Raw genomic sequence first — 25,413 nt, 5'->3', positions numbered from 1 at the left:
AAGAGGAGAATTTTGAATAATCCTTTCTTAGTGCTCCTCTACGCCATATAAGGAACCTATGTGCCAAATTTGAGATTTCTAGGACCAGCGGTTTCGGCTGTGTGTTGATATATTATGTCAGTTAGTCAGTCAGTCAGTTTCTTCTTTTATATATTTTTTTGATATTTAAACCCCCATTGCACTACAACAGGGGAGAAGGTATTTCACTTCCGCCTCGTTAGATTTTAAAAATGTTGTATTTATCGTGATCAGCGACCCAATAAACCGTAAAAACGATACCCATATTAGTTTTTTGACTTTATCACCCCTTTTCACCCTTTTAGGGGTTAGATTTTCAAAAAACCTGAAACACGTCTTTAGTCATATGTTTTTAGGATCCCTCCTGTAAAGTTTCGAATAAAACAGTGAAACTAACATTGTTTCCCCATACAAACTTTGAACCCCCATTTGACCCCCTTAGGAGGCGAATTTTGAAAAATCCTTTCTTAGTGCTCCTCTACACTATATAAGGAACCTACGTGCCAAATTTGATATCTCTAGGACCAGCGGCTTCGGCTGTGCATTGATATGTTAGTCAGTCAGTCAATATCTTCTTTTATATATTTTTTTGATATTGAAACCCCATTGCACCACAACAGGGGAGAAGGTATTTCACTTCCGCCTTATTAGATTTTAAAAACGTTGTATTTATCGTGATCAGCGACCCGATAAACCATAAAAACGATACCCATATTGATTTTTTGACTTTATCACCCCCTTTTCACCCTTTTAGGGGTTAAATTTTCAAAAAACCTGAAACACGTATTCAGTCATATGTCTTAAGGAATCTTCCTGTGAAGTTTCGAATAAAATAGTCAAACTAATCTTGTTTCCCCATACAAACTTTGAACCCCCATTTGACCCCCTTAGGAGGTGAATTTTGGAAAATCCTTTCTTAGTGCTCCTCTACACTATATAAGGAACCTACGTGCCAAATTTGAAATCTCTAGGACCAGCGGTTTCGGCTGTGCGTTGATATGTCAGTCAGTCAGCTTCTTCTTTTATATATTTAGATAAAAAAGTCATACGTATTTTGGGTTAAATACAAGGCAAAAACCTGCAAGACGGTAATGCTTAAGTATTCCTCAATTCCTTCTATTTCCTTGATTTAGGTATTTTTTCCTTTAAAGTTCTGAGTACTTTTGCAGCTCTAGTAGTGTACGTAGGTTCATACACATTTAACAATAACCGCATCTTTGCAAAAACTTGATGAATATTCATATTCATTTATTCATAAAATTAAAAATTTTACATGTATTGTCAAAGTTAAAGTTAAATCATCATAAATAGGGTACAATACAATATTACATTTTAAAAATAGAAAATACTCTCAAACAAATTCAATAATTAATTTAAAAAAAATGTCGAACAATAATTACAAAATAATAATAATAGTATGTAATTGTATTGAACATTAAAATTCATTATTATTATAATATTCGGAATACCTATCATTAAATCTTTTCCCCATCCTATTTAACTGTTCATGGTTAAGTACCATATTTTCACTCGTGTTGACGAAGTCGCAATGTTATTTCCAAATATTTTTAGAAGCTTTTGCTTATAAACATGAGGTTTCCGTATCATCTCCCTCCACCGAGCCACGCGCCATATAATCCGAGGCACGCGCTGCCAATTACTTATCAATAAGCTCTTATCATTATCACTAACACGAGTCAATTTATTGGCTGTCGTTAAAGGATGAAGGCGGATAAATAATATCATTACCTTTTATAAGGTTTAGCAGTTTTGATGTAACTGATTTTATTCTTCATTTTTCTTAGAAATTGATAAAAATTAGGTTATTGGATCGAAGCGAAATAAGTTATTTACGTGTGCTTACACCTACGTAATATTTTCCGTAAAAGTAAATAACCACATACCTATTTAGTTCTTTGCGTTAGCCCAATTTTATACATAGGCAGTTCCCTATTTTATACAAATTTCAGCTACTTAATGTTGGTTAATTTTTAGACAGTTTTCTCTTCCCACTTTAGCCTCTTCTTTTGCATAAAAATGACATATGTGATGATACCTATTTTTTTTTATAAGGACATTCTTACACAGATTGACTGAGGCCCACGGTAAGCTCAAGAAGGCTTGTGTTATGGGTACTCAGACAACGATATATATAATATATAAATACTTATATACATAGAAGACATCCATGACTCAGGAACAAATATCTGTGCTCATCACACAAATGAATGCCCTTACCGGGATTCGAACCCGGGACCGCGGCGCAGCAGGCAGGGTCACTACCGACTGCGCCAAACCGGTCGTCAAATATAAATGATATAAATGATATATAAATAAACTACCTATTCTGAAATTAATATTCAGATTTTTTTGTTTGCGATGTCAGCATGGTTAAATATCTTTTTATCACTTATCACCATATGTCATTGTAACGCGTATTTTTGACAAGATGATTACAAAACTGCGAAAACATTGAAACATTAGATTTAATATAAGAAAACATCTTAAGAATCACACAATTGTCTCAACAATCTATCACTGAAAGAACATGTGAATCGATTGGCTGATGCCGAGAACATTTGTCGCCCAGTTAATAAGGTGTCACGTCGATCGCCTGCCGTTCTGAGGATTGATGGATGAAGGAAGGCGTTTGTTTCCTATTAGAGGTAGTTGGAACAACTTTATTTATCTAAGTAAGTAAAGTAAGTAAATAATATTCTTTATTAAGTAATATTCTTTATTGCGGGCGGTCTTGCATCGACCAAATTAACGTTCTACGTATGATTTTGGAACAATGCAACGAAATGCGTAGCGAACTCTTCACTCTGTTTGTAGACTTCGAGAAAGCGTTCGACAGGGTCAAGTGGACAAGTATATGGCGCATACTTAGAAGAAGAGGTATACCAGACAAGATCATAACAATTATACACAATCTTTATAGGGGTTCCTCTTGTAGAGTGCTGCACAAAGGACAGCTGTCAGAACGTATACCTGTAACGGCCGGTGTGAAACAGGGATGTTTACTGTCTCCGTTGCTGTTCCTCATTGTTTTGGATGACGTGATGCGCAGAGTAACGAGCCAAGAGAGCAGAGGGCTGCCATGGGTCAATGGAAAAAGCCTCGAAGACATTGATTTTGCCGACGACCTATGTCTTTTCGCAACATCACGCGAACACCTTCAGTCCAAGACCGATGACCTTACCCGTTTCGCTGCAGAAGAAGGCTTACGCATAAATTGTTCGAAGACGAAGGACATGCGTCTTAATACCTTGGATGCAGCTCCAATAAATATAAGGGGTGAAGCAGTGGAACAGGTCAATCGTTTTACGTACCTAGGGAGCGTGGTCGATCCTTCAGGGGGAGCGGAGAGCGATGTTGAGACGCGCATCAACAAAGCGAGAGCAGCGTATGCCCAGCTGAAGCCTGTTTGGACGTCCACCGTAATAACTCGTGGTACTAAAATTAGAATGTTCAACTCTAACGTCAAGTCGGTCCTCTTGTACGGTTGCGAAACATGGCTTGTGAGGAAGGACATCACCAATCGGTTGCAGGTGTTTATTAACAAGTGTCTCCGGCGCATCTTGGGTATTTACTGGCCGACAACTATTTCAAACGCTAGATTGTGGCAGCTGACGGGACAAAAGCCCGTAGGCCAGGAAATACGCGCACGGAAGTGGCGATGGATAGGGCACGTGCTACGCAGAGCAGATAACCACCTGTCCAAACAGGGTCTCTGCTGGCAATCACCTGGCAGTAGACGGTCGGGACGGCCTTGTACCACGTGGAGGCGGTCAGTGGAAAAGGAGGCTGGCGCAAGTGGACTAGGCTGGAAGGATTTGGAAGCAGTCGCCCAGGATCGTGAAAAGTGGAAGATTCTTCTGAGAGCCCTATGTCCCTAGTGAGGGATAACAGGAATACATCATCATCATCATCATCATTCTTTATTGCACCACAAGGATAACAGATTACAAATAGCAGACATTAAACATATATAGGTAGCAACAGGCTACCAGACCTATATATCTATTTTATATATCCATTTTCCGTCTAAGTAAGAAAATACTATAATATTCGAAGGACTCGGCTAAATAATATGGTTGCATTTTTAAACAATTTAAAAACTGTATTAAAATTTTTTAAAAGCAAAGTAAAGCATAGGTTTTTTAAAAATGCAAGTCGTACCTACTTGCATTTAAAAAAAACACGATTCCAAGATTTTTGAATTAATAGCAATTTAGAAAACAAATCTTTTAATTGCTGTCAAATTAAGTTAAAATCACAAAATCGATTTCTAATACATCTTACTTACACCAAACTGGAATAACTCACACCAAAATGGATGCCGCTCAGCGTATACCAATTTACCTACATAGATGAGGATTATTGATCAACCAAAACAGCTTTGAATTGTTTAAAGAAGTTATAAAATTATTTAGGTACTTTTATAAAAAATATATCAAAAGTATCATTAAGATAAACCTTCTCCTTACTCCATTCCCTAATCACAAGATTATCCATCAAAACCCAAACTGTGTCATTAAGGACGCCCGCAAATATATACTTTGAACAGATTTCATTGAGAGCGAGCGAATGGCCAAAAAATGACTAAAATCTGACAAATGACTTTCCTTTAACGTCTGCGCCTATCTTATTATCGTTACTACCGAACAGAACTCTCATTTGAGACTTCTTTTCATTTCTATAGCCCCTTCTTCAAGTCTATTTGAACCTTCTAAAAACACAGCTAAGCCTTACTTTGCTATGTCTGAACCCACTGATTTTCCAGTTGGGTCTGCTTTCTTATTTTCTATCTTAACACTTGTTGTCTTAAGTTTATTTTTCTCTATAAAGGTGGTAGGTAGGATATCAATTTGAGAAGAAGCGTCTGTGTTAATAGCATTATTCGCAATCTCATCCATACACTCGGGGGTTAGGCCGACTACAGCGAGGTATCATTTTTTATGCGACATATAAAACATATTTATTGCAATCGTAATCGGTAGAGTTTTTCTTGAGGACGCAAATGGGTGCGAACTAAAAAACTTTTTTTATTGAGCGAATGTGATAATATTATCACGCCTACGGAAGAAGATATTTTTCTATAAGTACTGTTTTATTGATCATATTTTCATATCATTATAAATTACATACTATAATCTTAGTCTAGTTAGCTAAATAATTTTATAATGTTAAATTTATATTTTTATTTTTAAGTCATTATATATTTTGTTAGTAACGACAAACTTACATCGATTTTTTTTTTTAAATTTTATAATTATATTTTTTTAAATATAGGAGCTCAAAGTATATTTATATCCCTTGAATAAGTAAGTTAAATACAGTAAATTTCATACTATTTTTTTAACAAATCTTCTAGTGTTATAACAATATCAACCAGAATTCATATGACAACATTTTAACTACGTTGCCAACCGTACCAACATCCGTATTGAAAGCAGCATAAACTGCTCGCGGTTTTCAATATCATGCTGTAATTGTCGGGCTGACCCTACCGCAACTCAATGCGCTCTCAATTCGAGGCAGTTATTATTACTTGACCCGGTGATTGAGCTCTCCTGCTCTCTATCGTTGAAAACGGCGTCTATTGGTCCGCGGATTTATTTCCCGCCTCCCGCTCGACGCTGACTGGCCAACTTTGCCACGCCCTCCCAACTTCGGAGCTATGCTTAGGGTAGACAAAACCCCACTTATATATTTTCCACCCTTATATTGCGCTCGCATTCGTAAAGTTACTGCCGGGTGGCACGCACGCGTCTTACAAGCGAGCTCGCGATATAAGTGTGAAAAGTTTTGCAAAGTGTAGCATTAGTTAAATGTAAAAACAATGACAATGGACATTCAAAATAATTATCAAAGTTATAAAGAGGCGTCTCCTGATTCGAAGGAGACTAATTTAAGCATCGAGAGTGCAAGGACATCGCAGATCACGAAACCCGAGATGCAGTCGACGGTGTTGAATGCTGGGAAGACCTCGAAAAGATCGTTCGACGTTGCTTTCCTCATGATGCCGGATGAAAAACTTCGTCAAAAGCAACCTGAACGGCAACTTCGTGTGTCAAAACAACTCTTCAACAACGAAGAATGGGAACATCCGCTCAAGAGGATCCCAGAAATTTACAAAAACAGTGAGTACTCCAACGAAAACACAATGGATTTAAAAGATCAAGACGACGACAGAATGCGCATTAATAATAACATATCTCCAAACTTTGGTTCTGATATTAACATCGACGTCGGCACAGATGAATATCCAAACAAAGCAATGTATTGCAGTGATTCCGAGAATTCCGACCGTTCGAGAAGCCGCCCGAACTCCAATGAAAGTGCAGCAAGGCAGCCCAAATTTCTACCCGAATATAAGAATAAGATTTTCGATGATCCGACTTTAATTAGCATGCAATCAAGAGCAAGATATGAAAACCGATACATCGAGAAGCCGCCAGAGATGTCACCGAGAAGCGCATTTACGAAAGTTGCTAACTATACTATGCGTTCACCTAATCCATCAGTTAGTCCAGACAATCTGCTGTATCAAAATTCTGTCAGTCCGCCTTTATCTGTGACAAGTCAATCGTCAAATTCCTACACGAAAGGACCCAGTTTTAATAATCTACTGACACCTGCACAGCTTTTGAATGGTAATAATTTCTTTAAAGCACAAAGTATTCCGCCATCTTCTCCAAATTATCCCGAACCGAGCTCAAATCAAACAAGAACTAGTGGAGCGTTCAAAGGCGTTGAATATCAAGAAAAACAAAGTTCTCCAAAGCCACAGATGTCTCCCAACAAGTTAAACTTTTTGCCATTCAGACCAGATATACCTTATTTACAAGCGGGATCTTCTTATCCATTCAGTGTTCAAAACTTCCAACCACCGAATCCCGAATTCATGAAGTTTCCAGTTCCACCGAGAGAACCGCTCATTTCTAACCCAGCGGCTGCTATACTCAGTACGTTGTTGCCACCGACTTTGGCTGCATTTTCCTTGCCTGCTCAAAATGTGTGTGCAAAATGCAGCATCAGTTTCCGAATGACTTCAGATCTCGTTTACCACATGCGTACCCACCACAAGAGTGAGTCCGTAGCTGACCCTAACAGGAGAAAAAGAGAAGACAAATTGAAGTGTCCTGTTTGCAATGAGAGCTTTAGAGAGCGACATCATCTAACGAGACATATGACAGCACACCAAGACAAAGAAGGAGATATGGACGACGTCCCACAAAATTATAATAAGAAAAGCAAACAGTTCTACCCGCACAATGGTTCGCTCATTCACAAATGAGTCGCTTATGCAAATTTAATGTCGGCCTCGGAACTGTTCAAATTCAACAATGTTGTAATTAATTAATAATAGTCAATGTTTGAAACTAAATATGTCAGTTTTACGGTATCGTGGATTCATGATTTTGTTTTTAATCGTTGTTGTTATATTATTAAGATATATCCTCTATGTGCAATATTATCATTAAGTGTTTTATTTCTTTTGTAAATATTATTTTAGATGTAGTAGCAAATCATTAAAATACGTAAGATATAAATTGTGTTGTTTCCTTTAACCAAAATGTATTTGCGAGGACTACAAGTAAAATCAAACCACCAAAGCCTAAAGAATGATAGAATGAAAAATTACACTAATAACACATTTTAGCCGCACTGTATTTTGATAGTTACTATAAGTAATATAAATCACGATTAGTTATACTAAGAAAATGTTTAAGTTGTCAAGTTTCTATTTAGATAATGATTAAAACAGCCTATTCAAATGCAACAATGAGAACTACTATACTAAATTAGATATGAACACGACAGTAACGAAGCTTAGCGTGCCGAATGGAGGTAATGTGAGGGTGAGATAGAGCCATCATGCTCCCCCATGTTAACATAACCAGGCGCTCGGATTTGAAATATTGTAATGATTTATTAGCGACTAAAATATAAATGTAGGTAAATTAATACACCTATTATTAGTCTGTAACATAATTTCGTACGACAGAAATACCTGTCTTATGAAATTATGGCCATTTGAAAACTGACAATAGATCTTGGATGTCTAACATTTACAACTGTTTATTTACTAAGTTTTGATGTAAATTAAACCTTTTGCAGCTTACATAGTTTATCGACTATACCTTATCAGATTTGAAATAATCTCTCACAACTAGATATCAGACACACAGTTAAGACGGCAGGCTCAGCAGTAGAGACTGCCGCTAAAAACAAACGCCTGAAATACTCTGCCTTGGAAGCCACTTATGACTTCGTGCCCTTCGCGGTTGAGACAGCCGGGCCCTGGGGAAGGCAGGCGCGTGAACTCTTCCGAGAGATCGGAAAGCGCCTCAGGGAGAAAACAAAAGATCCCCGTTCTGAGTCATGGCTTGTCCAACAGGTCTCCATCGCCATACAGCGGGGTAACGCTAGCGTGATGGGGACCTTTGGACCCGGCATGGCCCAGAACGGGTTCCTTTAGGTATCCTTCCTACCTTTTTTTTATATATATGTAGTAATAATTGTTTTTTTTTTATTTATTTTATAGCGGCTCGTTAGCTCGTTTTATGCCTATAGGTACCATAAAATAATACTACAAACTAAGACTAATATTAAGACTACCCATGTTGTTAAAACTATAATGTTATTTACCATGTTGTTAACTATAATGTGTGTCCCCTCGTCCTTAAGATACACGATAATCATAATCACAACGTTTGAATCTATTTCACCCCCCACAACGTCCGTGACTAACTCCGTGACCAATAGTCTGCGAACGACTTGGTTCCCAGCCGTGTGGGTGCAAATGGGTGAATGGGTGAACCGGACCATTGGCTCGACAGCCGTGGAGGATTTCTCTGGGAAACTGGTGCAGATTGTCTTGTTTTCACATGGGGTAGCCTAGTTAGGATCTGATGTTTTTGTTTTGTATTAAAATAATTTTATAGTACGTACTAGCACAGTTATATCTGTAGTGTATGATTATATTTTAACCCCCTTTGTTATAAGTTTGACCTGTCTGTCTGTCTGTTTGTCTGTCTGTGTGTGTCTGTCTGTGGCATCGTAGCTCCTGAACGGATGAACCAATTTCGATTTAGTTTTTTTTTTGTTTTGAAAGCTGAGTTAGTCGGGAGTGTTCTTAGCCATGTTTCATGAAAATCAGTCCACTATGTCGCGGACGGGGTTTTTTCCAAATTTTAATTTTGTGGTTATGTATTAGAAGAATTATATAATACGTACTGGCACCGTTATATCTGTAGTGTACAATTATAATATTTTTCAGTGTTTTATATACTGTGGAATAAGAGTGCGTTCCCCAATGTTTCTATCGTACAGTGTGATAACGCGCGCGTAAGTGCCATAAAAATTAACCTACCTAGTGAGTCCATACTTGTGTTCAGTGTTTACATGCCTACGGATAAAATGGTGAATTTAGTGGAATTTACGGATTGTCTTAGTCTGGTGAGTGCTACTATTATTAATGAGGATGTCCGTTCGGCGTACATACTAGGAGACTTTAACGCTCACCCGGACGAATTATTTTATAATGAAATGATGATGTTTTGTTCTGAACAAAAGTGGACCTGTGCTGACATAGATAAGTTAGGATTAGGATCAAATACCTACAGTTTTATCAGTGAGGCTAATGGGTCTAAGCGCTGGCTAGATCACATTCTGACAACGGAATTTGCTACAAAAACAATTTTAAATGTTAGCTTTATATATGACGTAATATGGTCAGACCACTATCCTCTATGTGTTAAATGTAACGTTGGTAATATTGGTTCAGAGTTATTTTACGAATTAAAATCTGTCACTAATAAGGTTATTTGGGGGGAAAGAAAACCCGAACAAGTAGATATGTACAATAAAATTTGTGATGACAGGCTTAGCCAAATTGATTACTCAAATGATTTCGAAATTTGTTGTGACCGTTGTTGTGATAATGACAGGCATAAAAACCTTATAGATGAAATGTATGTAAATATAATAAAGGTCTTAAGTGACGCGGCCACTAGTAGTTATACTTTGAAACGTGTCTTTAAAAAGAAACCAACAGTGATTGGGTGGAACAAACATGTCCGCGCGGTGCACTTGGAGGCTAGAGATAAATTTAAGTTATGGGTATGGCATGGAAAACCTAAAGCCGGACATGTCTATGATGACATGCGAAATAGTCGTAATGTTTTTAAAGAGCGCCTGAAGTGGTGTCAAAACCATAGCGAACAAATTAAAATGGACATATTGGCAAGTCATCATAGAAATAAAGATTTTCGTAGCTTTTGGAAATCAACTAAGAGGCTAAATGGCAAGCCGAGTCTTCCGGCAAGTATAAATGGCGTTAGCGATCATATCAGTATTGCTAGTATATTTAAGTCTCATTTCACCGTAACATCGCCTTTGGTGGCATCGCCGACAAAAGGTGATGAATGGCCGCGTGGACAGGAAGTTAAAGCTAAATTTGATGCCAGCGACGTTCATGCAGTAATTAACTCAATGGCTCGAGGAAAATCTCCTGGACACGACGGTCTTAGCATAGAACACCTTAGACATGCTGGCTCACACCTTCCTAGAATACTGGCCTTATTATTTAATCTCTGCATCAGCCATTCTTACTTGCCGGATGCACTCATGAAAACTGTAGTTGTGCCAATAGTTAAAAATAAAGGTGGCGATATTAGCGATAAGACCAATTACAGGCCAATTTCTTTAGCAACGGTGATTGCTAAGGTACTTGACAGTCTGCTTAGCACTCAGCTTGACAAATACCTGGTTCTTCATCACAACCAATTCGGTTTCAGGCCGGGGCTGTCAACCGAAACGGCAATATTGTGCTTGAAGCAGACTGTCAGGTATTATACGGATCGAAACACCGCTGTGTATGCTTGTTTTCTTGACCTCTCTAAAGCGTTTGACCTGGTTAATTATGATATATTATGGCAAAAGTTAAAAAGCATCAATATGCCTGCTGAACTTTACCACATTTTTAAATTCTGGTATGTTAACCAGGTCAACGTGGTGAGATGGTCAAACGCATACTCAGATCCATACAGGTTGGAGTGCGGGGTGAGGCAGGGAGGTATTTCCTCACCCAAGCTCTTCAACCTGTATGTAAATGCATTAATAGAGGAGCTCAGCAGCACTCATGTCGGCTGCCATATAGACGACGTATGTTTCAACAACTTAAGCTACGCTGACGACATGGTGCTGTTGAGTGCCTCTCCGTGTGGCCTGAGGCGGTTGCTTGGCATCTGTGAGCAATTTGCTCGTAGTCACGGCCTCGTCTACAATGTTAAAAAAAGCGAATGCATGGTCTTTCAGGTCAGAGGTAAAGACCTGCCACCTGTTCCTCCTATACGTTTGTATGGTACTCCATTGAATAGGGTAGAATCTTTTAAATACCTTGGCCATGTGGTTACCTCTGACTTGAAGGACGATGCTGATATTGAGCGAGAGCGAAGGGCGTTGTCTGTTAGGGCAAACATGGTGGCCCGCAGGTTTGCTCGTTGCTCCGCTGAAGTTAAGTTAACTCTCTTTAGAGCCTTCTGTACAACTTTCTACACGAGCAGCCTGTGGATCTCCTATACCCAGAAACAGTACAACGCCCTCCGTGTACAGTACAACAATGCCTTCAGGATGCTGATGGGACTGCCCCGCTACTGCAGTGCATCAGGTATGTTTGCCAATGCTAGAGTAGACTGTTTCTACACCACGATGCGGAAGCGGTGCACATCCCTGGCGCGTAGGGTGCGGGACAGCTCTATAGCGGCCTCCTGAGGGTATTTGCGTCAAGGTTTGACTGTCAGTACATCAATCATTGCCATATGATTCATGTACTGACAGGCAAGCCTATATACTGTACATAAATGTGTCTTTTATGTTATGTCCTGTCCTGTTTTATATCTACTAACCATAGCTGCTATAATTATTTATTACTAATTACTAACACATGTTTTGTTTTGTAAATTTTGTGAATTTTTTGTATATTTTAAATGTATATGGACCTGGTCTGAAATAAATGATTATTATTATTATTATTATTATTATTATTATTATTTGTTTCTCCGTTTTTAAACTCTCGGGTCTTTCGAGCCCGGTCATTTATAAGGCGTGCGTGGGGATATAGATCCAACACGTAGAGGCCGTTTGGAGATATTTGATGTCATGTAGAACACCTGCTGGAACCCATTCACGGGTACATGAATAGATACCCGTGAACCGGTTTCAGCAGGCATTGGAAACTATTGTCAATAAAATGGAAAGAATAGATCAGGTCTATGGGTTGAAGTTTGGATGAGTTATGAAAATGGGCTATTGCAAAGGTCCGGACACCTACCATAACATTGCGTTAACAAGTTATCGAGGCAGGCGGTGACTCGCCACTCGGTAGATGGGCACCTGATTTGCCATCATAAAGACGGCCAGGCGCAACACCGGCGTGAGTGGCTCAGGGGTGTCGAGAGGTGGTGCTGCGCTTTCTCCGTAGTTACTCGCGGCGTTATGCCCTTTAACACTTCCACCCCTGGAGCGACAGCTCAAACGTTCCTCTCTGGACGGCCAATGAAGGCAAGCCAGAGCTGAGAGTCCTGCGGGTCCCCTTGGGGTTCCACTCCGGCCGGCGAAGACACGCCGGAGACGGAGACCCTGACCGACTCTCGGGAACACTCGGGTCCGTGGGGTCGTCACTCCCCAACAGCTCGCCACAAGCTGCCCTGCGGGCTTATTATTATTATTATTATTTATTATTTTCATGAATAATGTTATTCCTTTGGGCATTGGAATAACATCGGTTCTCAGCATCATACCGTGTGGGTGCCAATGGGTGTTCCGAACATTGCCTCAACAGCCGCCGTGGAGGATCGCTATGAGAACATGGTCCTTGTTCCCTCATGGAGTGGCCTAGTTAGGATATGTTTTTGTTTTGTATTCGGAAAATTGTATGGTAATTGCATCAGTTGGGTGCAGTGAATGTATTTTTCAGTGTATTTTTCTCGTTAAGGTGTTTTTGGCATTGGAATAACATCGATTCTCAGCGTGTGGGCGACTATTCACGGGTGAGCAGAGCACCGGACCCAACATCCCGGCTTCCGAAATTATAGCCAATGCACCCTAAATTCTTAGCTACCTTATTCTCATAAACTGAAATAGAACTGAAATCAAAAAAAAATATTAATAAAATAATCTGATTTGTTCCCTACATCGACCTTATTTTCAGTTTAAGAGATACCGAAATTCTACCATTGTTCTAGACAGCCATGATTTCGCATATTTACATTGTATTGTCACAATAAATACTAGTAAATATCATGGCACAAATAGAATAAACATCTTCATTTCAAAATAACACAATAAACCCATATTCGAGCCAACCTTGCCCTGAAAGACGCGCAAAGCGTCGAAAACAATATTTTTGCCCGCGCGCCCGACCGTGAGTAATTTAATACAGAAATTCATATTAGGGACACTGGAGACAGTGCATGTTTGGAGAAAATATTGTATATTTAACATTAGAATACACAAATAGTTTTTCTGTCTTTTCTATTAATACGTTGTATTTTAAGTAGCTTTTAATACAATCTAATAGTTTCTGCTGGTTTAGACGTATACAGCTAGACAAATAGGTACAGCCATCATCTCATATATCGGAGCAGCCAGGCTGCGCAAACATATTAGAACATGATCCTTATTTCCTTGACAATAGAGGCGCGTTCAGATATTTATGAGCACCTTGACCGCTCCGATATATCTGATGGCGACTGTACTCGAACATTTTGATACTGCGCTTGTTTTGAGAAAACCACGAGAGCTGCTTTGCTGTCGACAATTTAATTGTCGGTTTAAATTAGACAATAGGTCCTGTCCTGATGTAAAAATAAAGATAAAATACAAATTTACGCATTTATTATTACGAACCAGGGCAATAAAATATAAATTAAACAAAAAATAATAAAATGAAGTGGTTGCGTACGCGCCGACTGTAACTAACGCCTTCCGTCTGCTGACCATTGTGCGGACCCTATGTCGAGGAAGTGACCGCCTTTGTCCGCCAGAGTATCTGCCAAGAAAATGTATGGTAATGAATTGAATTATATTGCAGGGTATAATTTTAAAGTAGAACTTGCAAAGAAAAGCAAGAAAACTAGACAATTGTTATAGGAATTTTAATTATAAATTCAAATAGTGAATACACAATCTACAACAATTTGATTTTGAAATTTGTAAACTATTTGCTGGTTTGATTAATATAAATATAAGTATTTTTTGTGTTTTTTTTTTGTATTTTTATGATGACTAACTACAAAAAACAATCAGAATTTTCATGTTCGCTAAATTCCAGTGCATAATATAAGTACTACTACTACTACTGTCTGTTGAAGCTTTCGAAGTGTCAGTATCTTAAAAAAATAATCTTATTACACAAAAATATGACGCCTACAAACGTAGAAATACAGAAAAGCTGCTAAATAATAAATATATACCAACGCATTTACAAGATTACAATATTAGCGCGACGCGTCATTACAAATGACAAATGGACGGCACACTTCGATAATCAAATTCAAATTTGGAATCTGTTCCCTCAAGTTGGGGTTCCGCTAAACGGTTTCTGCGTTAAGTTTAGTCATTGTGTGATTCAAAAACAATAATGATTAACTGATTATACGTTTTATCAAGAATTCTTGTACCTAAGGTGTACATTTAGATGTTAGGTAGTTTATACCTAATTAAAATTATGTAAAACCACACATGTATCAGTATTAAATGGGGAATCATAAAGGTAAATGAGCGCGTCGTCTCATTGGCCTCATGGATTTGGTATCTGATTATTATGAATTGTTTTCTTACTGTAAATAAGTATCTTGAGGTTCGGTTTACCAGAAGACAATATCATAGACAAGACGAAATTAATTTAAATTAGCTTAGGGTCAATTAGGAGGAAATCAGGACTTCTTTAATTACTTAAAATCTACAAATCTATCATTAAATATACGAACCTAAAGCTGCCCTAACTATTAACTAATTCTTTAAAAAAAACGTGCAGAACCATCTAGTCACATTTTTTTTTCTAAACAGGGGTGTATATCCAGCCAGCCTGTTTTTGTATTGTGAAGATTGTGACTTTATTAACCGTGAAGGAATGGTCCTCTTTAACCGATTTTCCCCGGTAGACACGTGACCCGGAACCGATTCCGCGTAGGGTTCCGTACAGATTTGTATGCATTTAGATGTAAATAGGGAAGCTGGGGTGAACAGATAACCTGATAGGGATCGCTTTCATTGAATTAAGTGTAACGTTTAGGATGCGATTAAAAAATAATTTTGATTTATTGTTCGTTTTGATGATGAGAATGAGATAGTGAGTTGTCAGCGAGGGATTGCAAAACAACTCACATAAGTACACACTTGTTTTAGTAGAATGAAGAAAATCACAACTAATTAGGTACAATTATGAGGGACTCATGTCTTTCTGTGAATTGTACAGTGAGCTGCAAAAGTGCATGGCGAATTTATCAATGAATTATTATTATTATTATTTCGTTTTAGACAGGCAGCTGATGCTGGTACGTCTAAATCATAGTTCACTTTGCACGATTTCACTTCTTAGATAGTTCATTCATAATTTCTCCATGCAATTTTACAGCTCACTGTAGATTCATACAAAATGTTTTGGGCGATAAGATGTTTTACACTTGCCAATAATAGATTAATCAACAAATTTTTTTTTCTAGGGACATTAATAATTGAAACATAGGTACTTCTTTTAATTCATTCATATTCTGTCTATTATTCGTAAGAGCACATTTCATATAAAAGATTTACAAATACGTCTACTGTATTTGCATAGATATATTATAGGTACATATATAATACGTATTTACTGATGTAGGTAACTATTTACACTTCTTTTTCAGGGGACCGATTTTTGAATCTCGAACGCATAAATGCGCCGTTAGAAAGTCTGTGGAATACGACGTAACGGCCGCTGTACACATATGGCCAACGGTTCCACCAACCCTTTGTGAAACCCCTTGGCCAAGATAAGAGCCGCTGTTTACACATTGGCGAACCAATCACTTGGCATTGGCTCTTCATGAAAGATGGACGTGGAATGGAAAAGTCTAGGAAATTCTAGATCATAGACGTTGACAGAAAAATTTGATTAAAAAATAATAACCCCGTAGTAAAATTAAATTATTTGAAATATTGACAATTTTTTGAATATTATGATAAGAACATTTATCTTTTTTAGGAAATACATTAAACATTTGCAAGGTTATTTTATTTCCTAAAATCTACACTATTATTGACATAGATAAACTTATTATTTTCGTAAATATTTCACTACCGTCCTCTCTGACGGCTGACGACCAACTGAATGAAGCGCCAACGTGTAAACGCAGTTGGCCATTGGCGCCAAGATCCTTTGATGTGTGGACAAAAAACCGACACCAATCGGTTGGCCGGCAAGCGCAAGCGCCAACTGCCAACTTACGGCCAAGTAGCCCTCTACACGCTTGGCCAAGGGGGTTGGTGAAACCGTTGGCCATATGTGTACAGGGGCCATAACGACTTTCGAACGGCGAATTCATGCGTTCGAGATTCAAAAATCGGTCCCCAGATGTGACAATGTCTTTCAATTTTTTTCTGTACATCTAGGTAGACAACAGAGTACAATTGTATTCATATAAATAAAGTCTTATTAATAAGTGCTTGCAAATCTCAACCTTTATTCAAATTAAAATCCCCACATACTTATAACTATAAGTAACAAGCAAGATATTTATGCAAAGACAGCGTCTTATGGCCCCTGTACACACATGGCCAGCGGTTCCACCAGCCCTTTGTGAAACCCCTTGGCCAAGATAAGAGCCGCTGTTTACACATTGGCGAACCAATCACTTGGCATTGGCTCTTCATGAAAGATGGACGTGTAATGAAAAAATCTAGGAAATTCTTGGTCATAGACGTTGTCAGAAAAAAAATATTAAAAAATAATAACCCCGTAGTAAAATTAAATTATTTGCAATATTAACAATTTTTTGAATATTCTGATAAGAACATTTATCTTTTTTAGGAAATACATTAAACATTTGCAAGGTTATTTTATTTCCTAAAATCTACACTATTATTGGCATAGATAAACTTATTATTTTCGTAAATATATCACTACTGTCCTCTCTGACGGCTGACGACCAACTGAATGAAGCGCCAACGTGTAAACGCAGTTGGCCATTGGCGCCAAGATCCTTTGATGTGTGGACAAAAAACCGACACGAATCGGTTGGCCGGCAAGCGCAAGCGCCAACTGCCAACTTACGGCCAAGTAGCCCTCTACACACATGGCCAAGGGGGTTGGTGGAACTGTTGGCCATGTGTGTACAGCGGCCATTAAAATTCGCTAATAGCGACCAACTCCGCTCGACAAAACGTAATGTATTCCGTGAATATTGCCGCGACAGTCCGCTTATTATTTTCTACTTTAAAATTTGTTCCACTTAGCCCTTAGCCTGTGAGCAAGGTTTACTTACTCTAAAGTTTGGATGGCACCAATAAGTATAATAAGTATAACAACACTACGATGCTTGCTGGCGTCCGTGATAATTAAAAATTAGGTGCTTGGTTTTCTTAAATCAAAATCCATCCAAGTATTTAAACTTTGTACACTGACCGTGACTGATTGTCCGTTTAACCACCGCGTCAACTTCTATATGTCCTGAAGAGGGGCCTCAAAATTGGCCCGAAACATGTCGCAGCAGTTAAGTAGAGATATAACAACGAGTTGCAGGCGTCCATAGGTTACGGTGACCGCTTTACATCAGGCGGGCCGTATGCTTGTTTTCCACCGACGGAGTATAAAAAAAAAATAACGTGCGTACAACCGTAGCTTCATTAAATATTTAAATATGTCTCATAAAAGTTTAACGTCTACAAAATTCATCCACCTAAGCTTCAATAATTTGTAAATTGTGTATTAATAAGCTTAAAATACTTAGCAGAAATGATCGTATCAACAATAGTAAATTAAGATTACATACTTACTTGGATCAGATCACGGAGCCAAGGTCAACAATCATGTGATCTAAGGTTTTCTTATTTACTGGCCAAGGTCTGTAGCTACACTATTTTTCTGTTCGACGGAGCCGGGAAGCGGAAAATTTAGTCTACCACAGCGGTCTGAAATTTGACGCTTTCCGGCCGCCGCAGGGCATAAAAAGATAAATGTACAACTATGATCATAGACGTTAAACTTACGTGAGACATATTCAAATATTTAATGAATCTACGGTTGTACTCACGTTATTATATCACTTGAGTGCTCGGAATTTAGCCGTCGCTTGAACTCCTATATGCCTGAAGAGGGGCCTCAAAAATTGGCACGAAACATGTCGCAGCAGTAGCGATATAATAACATGAGTACAACCGTAGATTCATTAACTTTATTATGATCGTTGCAATACTTGCTCGTATAGTAAAATTTATATTCGTAAATTTTTTTACAAAATCCATAGGTAATTATATTTAAGTTCGCTTAGTAAATGTCCTAACTATTTATTTATTACTAAGCACTTATACAGCACTTATTTGTGTTAGTAAATTTTACCAACATAAATATTTCGGTAAAATTAGAGTTACAAGTGGCACAATCGTTAATGCCAGCGCGGCATACATCCATATTAATTTTAACCATATTTCATTGTATTTAATTCATATGCTAAATAGACTGGCTTCGCTTCGCCCGGAACTGTTTGGTAGTTTTGATTTCAATTTAAAGGGATGGTTTATTAAACAAAATAGTGTGAAACAGCCTTTATGTTATGATATAGGGGTAAAAATATCATATTTTTCTTTCGAGGAGTAACAGCATGAGGATTCCCCACATTTTTCTGACTCTATATTACCATCGTGATTAAATATAAAAATACCGATGGTTATTTTTTTCTTAATAATTAAAAATTTCATGAAAGTCAAGTACACCATTATATAGGTAATAGGTATAGTACCCGTGACATTCAAAGTTGGTACGTATTTACAGCAAAATAAATATAAATTTTTTACCTTTTTTGAGCGTAGGTAAGTTTTAAGGTGCGAATCGCTTCATGGTAAGCGTCTATGGATACCGGTAACGCTAGAGAGGTTGTATGGGCGTTACCGGTTTCATTTCTTTTCAATTGATTATTTAATCCATACCATAAATTAAATATAACAAGATCATACCATCCCATACATTAAAATGCGACCGCCTACGAACGCGCTTACACTCCACTACACATAGATGGCGCCACAAAAAATGCCTTGTTGCCACCGATTATTTGTTGATTGGCATTAAGTGTCAATTCCGAGCCGTAAATCTATGTCAAAAGTGACACTTAACGCCATCTACAAGTACAATCGAAAGCTACAAGACATTTTTTTTGTGGCGCCATCTATGTGTGGTGGAGTGTAAGCGCAGTCTTAGGCGGTCGCATTTTAATGTATGGGATGGTATGATCTTGTTATATTTAATTTATGTCCATACTTAATATTATAAATGGGAAAGTGTGTGTGTCTGTTTGTTTGTCCGTCTTTCACAGCAAAACGGAGCGACGAATTGACGTGATTTTTTAAGTAAAGATAGTTGAAGAGATGGAGAGTGACATAGGCTACTTTTTGTCTCTTTCTAACCCCCCACTTCCCTAAAATGAGGGGTGGAAGTTTGTATGGAGCATTCCACAATTTTAGAATTTAACGCGAGCGAATCCGCGGGCAAAAGCTTGTTTATTTAAAAATATAATTTTATCTTTAGATCGTTTACCTAGACAGGTATCCGGACTAATATTAAGTATGAACAGGTATAATGTTTGAACAAGGTCACAAAATACAATGTATTTTGATATTGTTGAATAACAAAGTATTTTCTTCAGCAGTGGACAAGTCCTAAGAATCCTCTTGCCGCCAAATATTTTACGTAGCAAAATGTAAATAAGATAGAATAAATCTCTTCCTGAACAACCGTCTGCTAATTCAGAAATATTTTCAAATAAACGTGCACTGGCTAAATACGTTTTGTTTGCGTTGCAGGATTTATTCTGATATTTACATATTGCAACGATGGTTAAAATTATCATTGTTATTTTTAATAATTCTTTCAGTAAGTTAAGCAAAAACTTTCAAAGTTTCATGACGTAGATCTTTCGGACTAATCTGAGCGTACTCTGACATCATACTGAATATTTAAATCAAATCATTTAAATCAAGTCATTTATTTGTTTATACAGGGTTGCGATCAAAATATAAGATAATGAAATGACCACATTCTGATGTCATTGGTCTGAATTTTTTTATTAGTTGCATTGATTACATAGGTACCTACATATCTAGATACTTAGGTAGGTACATATCAAAATTCGTCTGTTACTAATTGTTTTGTTTTTGAAAATCATTCATCAGATTTTTTTTTTTCAATAAAGTAGAAGACAATTACTAGTATAAGACATACCATGATTGTAAGCGAAGCTTATGGTGACGGAAAAACAATACCTAGTTCATGATTATGTTGTAATAAATACAAGATAAAAAAGTTGATCTTTACTATGATCGTAATTAGTGGTTTATGGTTCACGAATTTGACGATACGTTTAAATAGTCATTTAATTTTAAGTAAACAACTCTTGACGATGAACGACTTAACTTCCAAGAGATCACATCTTCAGTAAAAGCTATCTAACAGTACATGTCACATAAACAATCAAGTAAAGCACATTCTCTGAGATATAAATCAGGGATCAGACATTACCGTCGCCGTGGAATAATCATATTTCAGTTAAAGAATAGTTCCGATAGAAAATCATAAAAAAGTTGCTTGTTTAGGCAGTTTGTATGTCACCATAAAGAGTAAGTTTATTATTAATATGTATTAATAATTATGTTCTTTCTTTAATTTAATATAATTAAACAAGTACATGTAGTAGAGAACAGTCGGGACATATAAAATTTTAATAAAAACTGTACTTTGGAAATTTATAAGTAGTAATATATATCATATTAAATTTATTTCTGGTGAAACCTTTCAAATAAAAACATTTATTCTGCAAGTAAGACACAGAAATATCTTTTTTTTCTGATTTAACTTATTTATGTTTTATTATAAATATCGTCTGAGTACTAATTCAGACAACTTAGCTTTCTTAAGCTTACTCGGGTACTATTTGACTTAGAATGTTCATTAATATTTTTGATCAGTAGTATGTTCAGTATTATGTTTATTTTAAATACCTCATAGGCAAGCGGAACCACAGTGCAACCTAGTGAACCTATAATTTGTCAGTCGATCCATGCATCAGTCGGTAATGTTCGATTTACGGCCCTCCGACGATCCACTTTTATTATTAGTAGATAAATCCAGTCTGAAGATGTGATGGAGATGCAATCTTTTATTGAATGTTACTCGTAAGAAGCGATTTGAGTTATGGCCTTTTAGTTAAATGTCGGAAATAATAAAGCAGCAGTTGTTCCTTATATTTGTAAGGTTTGGACAATGGCTGAAACAGACCTGAAACGTGGAAATTGTCAAACAGAGTCCCGTATTATTCTTATCGTATCCGTTTCCGTATTATTCTTTTTCGTAAGGTTCACTGGAAGAGATCCCTTATAGGAATAAATTCGCCTTTGTACACCATAACTATACTGTATTTCTGTGTCCTAACTTGTCTCATGTGCCTGCAATAAAATTGTTACATACATATATACATATTCTTTCTTGAGAGGTTTATTTATGTATTATGAATTTACTCGAATTAATTACGTAAATACTTATTAGCAAGATATTCTCAAAGAACTGGAATAACACCGACACTTATATATGTTTCATCAATCATCATAATCATCAAAATTAGGTATCTTGCTCTTGCTAATATTGTCTTTCCTGGATCAGTTTTCTGATATGGTACATATGATCTTTAGCATACGCCAAATCTTGGGATTAGTTGTCAAAAGCGGACCCCAGGCTCCCATAAGCCGTGGCAAATGCCGAGATAACGCAAGGAGGATTATGACATAATATAATTTATATTATGACCTTTAGCAGCTCAGGTAAAAAATGCGCAACCTGGAATATTCCATCTTTCTAGTGATACAGTACGAGAGAATTTAGATTTGTATATTTATATTACCTTCTATACACCGTGTTTTTTTTTTTGTTTTCCGTTAAATTCGACATGTCGTTAGGTTCGTTATCAGGAACCATCCTGTATATCACTTTTAGTTAAATTGGCAAAAAATATATCGTTTTCATATATAATAAATGAATGGATTAGTTAAGAATATGAATAATATTCAAGTTAGTGTCAAGTGTTTGACGGCACATGTCAAAACAAATAGCATTGGGAAGTGGTAAAGGCTGTCACACACGTGTTAAGTAATTATTTTTATTTTTTTTAATAACTCGATACTACTACTACTGGCCTAGCGTCTATTTCAGACGATTTATGGTGCAATGTCCGAGAGACATCGCTTTTGATGACTAAAGAGACCTATGCGAGAGCGACACATTTTGCCACACAGCTGACAAGGGAAGCTTGCGACGTTTCGCTATAGACTGCCAAAGTATTGTAGTGCCTCGGGCATGTTTGCAGAGTTACGCATAGATGACTTTTATGCCATTAGGCGTAAAAGAATAGCGTAACTCGATAACCGTAAACTTAAGACGGTAGTTTCTTAGAGAAGTTAATTGTATTTGGTCTAAAGAATCATCCCTTAAAGTTAATGGAATTCAATAAAACAGGGTGTATAATAGCATCCGATAAAATTGTACACCACCTATTTATTCTTCCTTCTCGTATCAGTTTATTACATTTATGATAAGTATCATTAATTATGAAATCGATTGTCGTTCATGATTGTCGTCTAACATATAATGGAACCCGTAATAGGATGTATGTTTCCTTTACGCAGTGACTCAAACTATTTTATTTTAAATCTAAATATACACAAAAGCGGACCCCCATAACATTCAGGAACTAACGCACATCCGTTGAACTATGAACCACAATGTTCTTAGACAATGAGATTCAATATTCTGGGACCCTTTCCTGGGCCTCGTTCTTTCAGTTACAGGTTTCAGGAAACCATTTGAATATAAAGACATAGGTATAAAATGGGTAAAATGAAAACAAAAGACGTCATAGTCCTACCATTTCTTATTTTGCATTTTGTTCTGAAAACTAAATGCATCTTGTGTGAGAAATGCATGCTGACTGCACGCCAACAGTAACTTGTACAAGTTATACTTGTTGGTTTTTTAATCCGTCTGTTTTGACCTAACAGATTGGCCTGTGCGTAACCAAGGTGACAATCGCTCTCTCCGTGGTGAGCAGCCACATAGATATTGGCTTTTATTGTTACGGAGCGCAAGTTGGCTTGTTGACTAAGCACCTTGGGAGTTACAAACAATAGGATTTTTTTTACAGTAAATTGAACAAAACCAATAAATTTTAAGTACTTAAAAGTCTGTATACTAATAATCAAGTATACAATAAGAAGTTTCACATAAAATAGGTATATCTTTTCGCATGTAAATGTGAATACAAACAAAAACTTCCAGAAACATAAAGAGCAACAAATAAAAACCATAACGTATTTCCGATCGCCATAAATCCCGTCATTCCGCAAGGGAAATATTGTTTCTAGCGAATTTATTCAAAAACGTCTTCCGGCACAAGCGGTGGTGGCGATAACGGTAAAATATTGACAATATTTGGCTAAAATATTGACAGTAATGTTGACAATACTTATGTTATTGGGGAGAGTACGAACATCGAACACTTGTATAAGCAGTCACTACTCAGAACTAGATATAAGGGACGCGACAGCCAGGACTGTTAAATGCTGCTGTCTATTGGGCATCTACTATAAGGCCTGATTTAGACGGCGTGCGAACTCGCATGCGATTTTAGTTACATTGCGGGCCGTTGAGGTTACATACAGTTTTGCACAGCCATTAAATACCGCAATGTAATATCATCAGCACTTTCCTTCAGGTGAGATTGTGGTGAAAATTGATAAAAAAAGTTTGCTAATTCTAGAATTGACATACATTGTACGAAGAAAATCAGCAGCGCCCCCAAACGGTTACTTACTAAAACCTAAAGATGCATATATTTTTCGTGTCGTTCTCGCTATCAACGTGTTCTGAACTCATTGTATCAATTTTTGAATCGTATGCGGGATTTTGTCACTGAACTCATTTTTCAGTGACAATTTTCTGAATTCGAACGTGTGACTCAAAAATCGACCCCTGGCCGTATTCCAATTCCACCTTTTTCAAACGTGCAAATGAATTCAGTAAACAAAGGCCAATACTGTGACCGGCGCGTTTCAGGACAATACAGTGTCATGAAGCTTTTTTCAGCAGGCTACGGACGCGTCCCGCCGGAAGTAAAAGCGGTACTAATGGAACTCACTGGAAAGTCGGTAGGTTTTCATTTTCATTTACATACAAACCAATATATTGCTTAATTGCTTACATAGACATCGTAACTTTTCTAGCAACTTTTGGTGCAGCTTGTGCACTACACACTCACAGCAGTGACTTGTAAACTTTCACGATTATTACACATAATTATTTTTAAAATCGAGACAGAGTAACATCCCTAGTGCGCAAACAGTTCAAGTTGATAATCAAAACCAAGTGCGGGTATAGTTCGAAAAACTCGCGCGGCTGTCAGGTGTTGATGTTTTTAAGCCAGTCTTCTCCGAGATCACGGGGACAGCGCCGTCCCTGAAACGTTGGAGGTCAGTTTAATATGTAGTCAGCATTGTCTCGTTAAAGGATTGTTATATAATTAGATCCAAAACCAGCTAGAATAATTAATTCGGGATTAATAACGGGAAAATGAGCCTTAATTGACCATCTAAAAACAAATGTACGAATTCCTAGAAAAGTTACGATGCGAGTGAATCTTCCATTTATTTAATTATACAAAACAGAGAAAGCAAATTCACATCTAACACATGTCGGCTGATAGTGAAAATACCCCATAAAAAACAATAAACACTATTTAATCAATTACAACCCGACATTGTGGCAATCTTTGGGGGAGGCCTATGTCCAGCAGTGAACGTCTTTCGGCTGATATGATGATGATGATATGTTTGAGTCTCACGTGAGTTTTATAAATAGTTAAAATTACAACCCGAATAATGAGAATGAAACCTAAAGTAGCGCACAGGAAACAATACTCGATCCCTGAATTAATGACTACACGGTCCACTGTCAGGGGTGCACACGCCGCGGTACGAATTTTATTTAAACATCCTTAATAAATTGTCACATCGGCTGTGAACAGATTTGTTTATTAAACATTTATGAATTAACAAATTGAAGTAGTATGAGCGCCAATTGATCTTGTC

At 37.3% G+C, this 25,413-nt stretch overlaps 2 protein-coding genes across 2 annotated transcripts; both read left to right on the top strand.

Annotated features, from left to right (window-relative positions):
• The first annotated feature begins 5,832 nt into the window (after positions 1 to 5,832).
• On the top strand, positions 5,833 to 7,553 carry LOC125226681. The gene has a single exon (XM_048130741.1). The coding sequence runs from the start codon at positions 5,864 to 5,866 to the stop codon at positions 7,319 to 7,321; it is 1,458 nt and encodes a 485-aa protein (XP_047986698.1). The 5' UTR covers positions 5,833 to 5,863; the 3' UTR covers positions 7,322 to 7,553.
• A 3,354-nt stretch (positions 7,554 to 10,907) lies between these two features.
• LOC125226434 lies at positions 10,908 to 11,802 on the top strand. Its single transcript, XM_048130417.1, has one exon. It carries the CDS (start codon positions 10,987 to 10,989, stop codon positions 11,800 to 11,802), a length of 816 nt encoding a protein of 271 aa, XP_047986374.1. The 5' UTR covers positions 10,908 to 10,986.
• The last annotated feature ends 13,611 nt before the right edge of the window (positions 11,803 to 25,413 follow it).

Source organism: Leguminivora glycinivorella, chromosome 5, assembly GCF_023078275.1.
Source record: "Leguminivora glycinivorella isolate SPB_JAAS2020 chromosome 5, LegGlyc_1.1, whole genome shotgun sequence".
Taxonomy (NCBI): Eukaryota; Metazoa; Arthropoda; class Insecta; order Lepidoptera; family Tortricidae; genus Leguminivora; species Leguminivora glycinivorella.
This window is presented reverse-complemented; position numbering and strand designations above follow the sequence as displayed.

Coding starts and splice junctions, on each gene's coding strand:
- LOC125226681 (XM_048130741.1), top strand. CDS start 5,864: ATGACAATGGACATTCAAAATAATTATCAAAGTTATAAAGAGGCGTCT.
- LOC125226434 (XM_048130417.1), top strand. CDS start 10,987: ATGCCTGCTGAACTTTACCACATTTTTAAATTCTGGTATGTTAACCAG.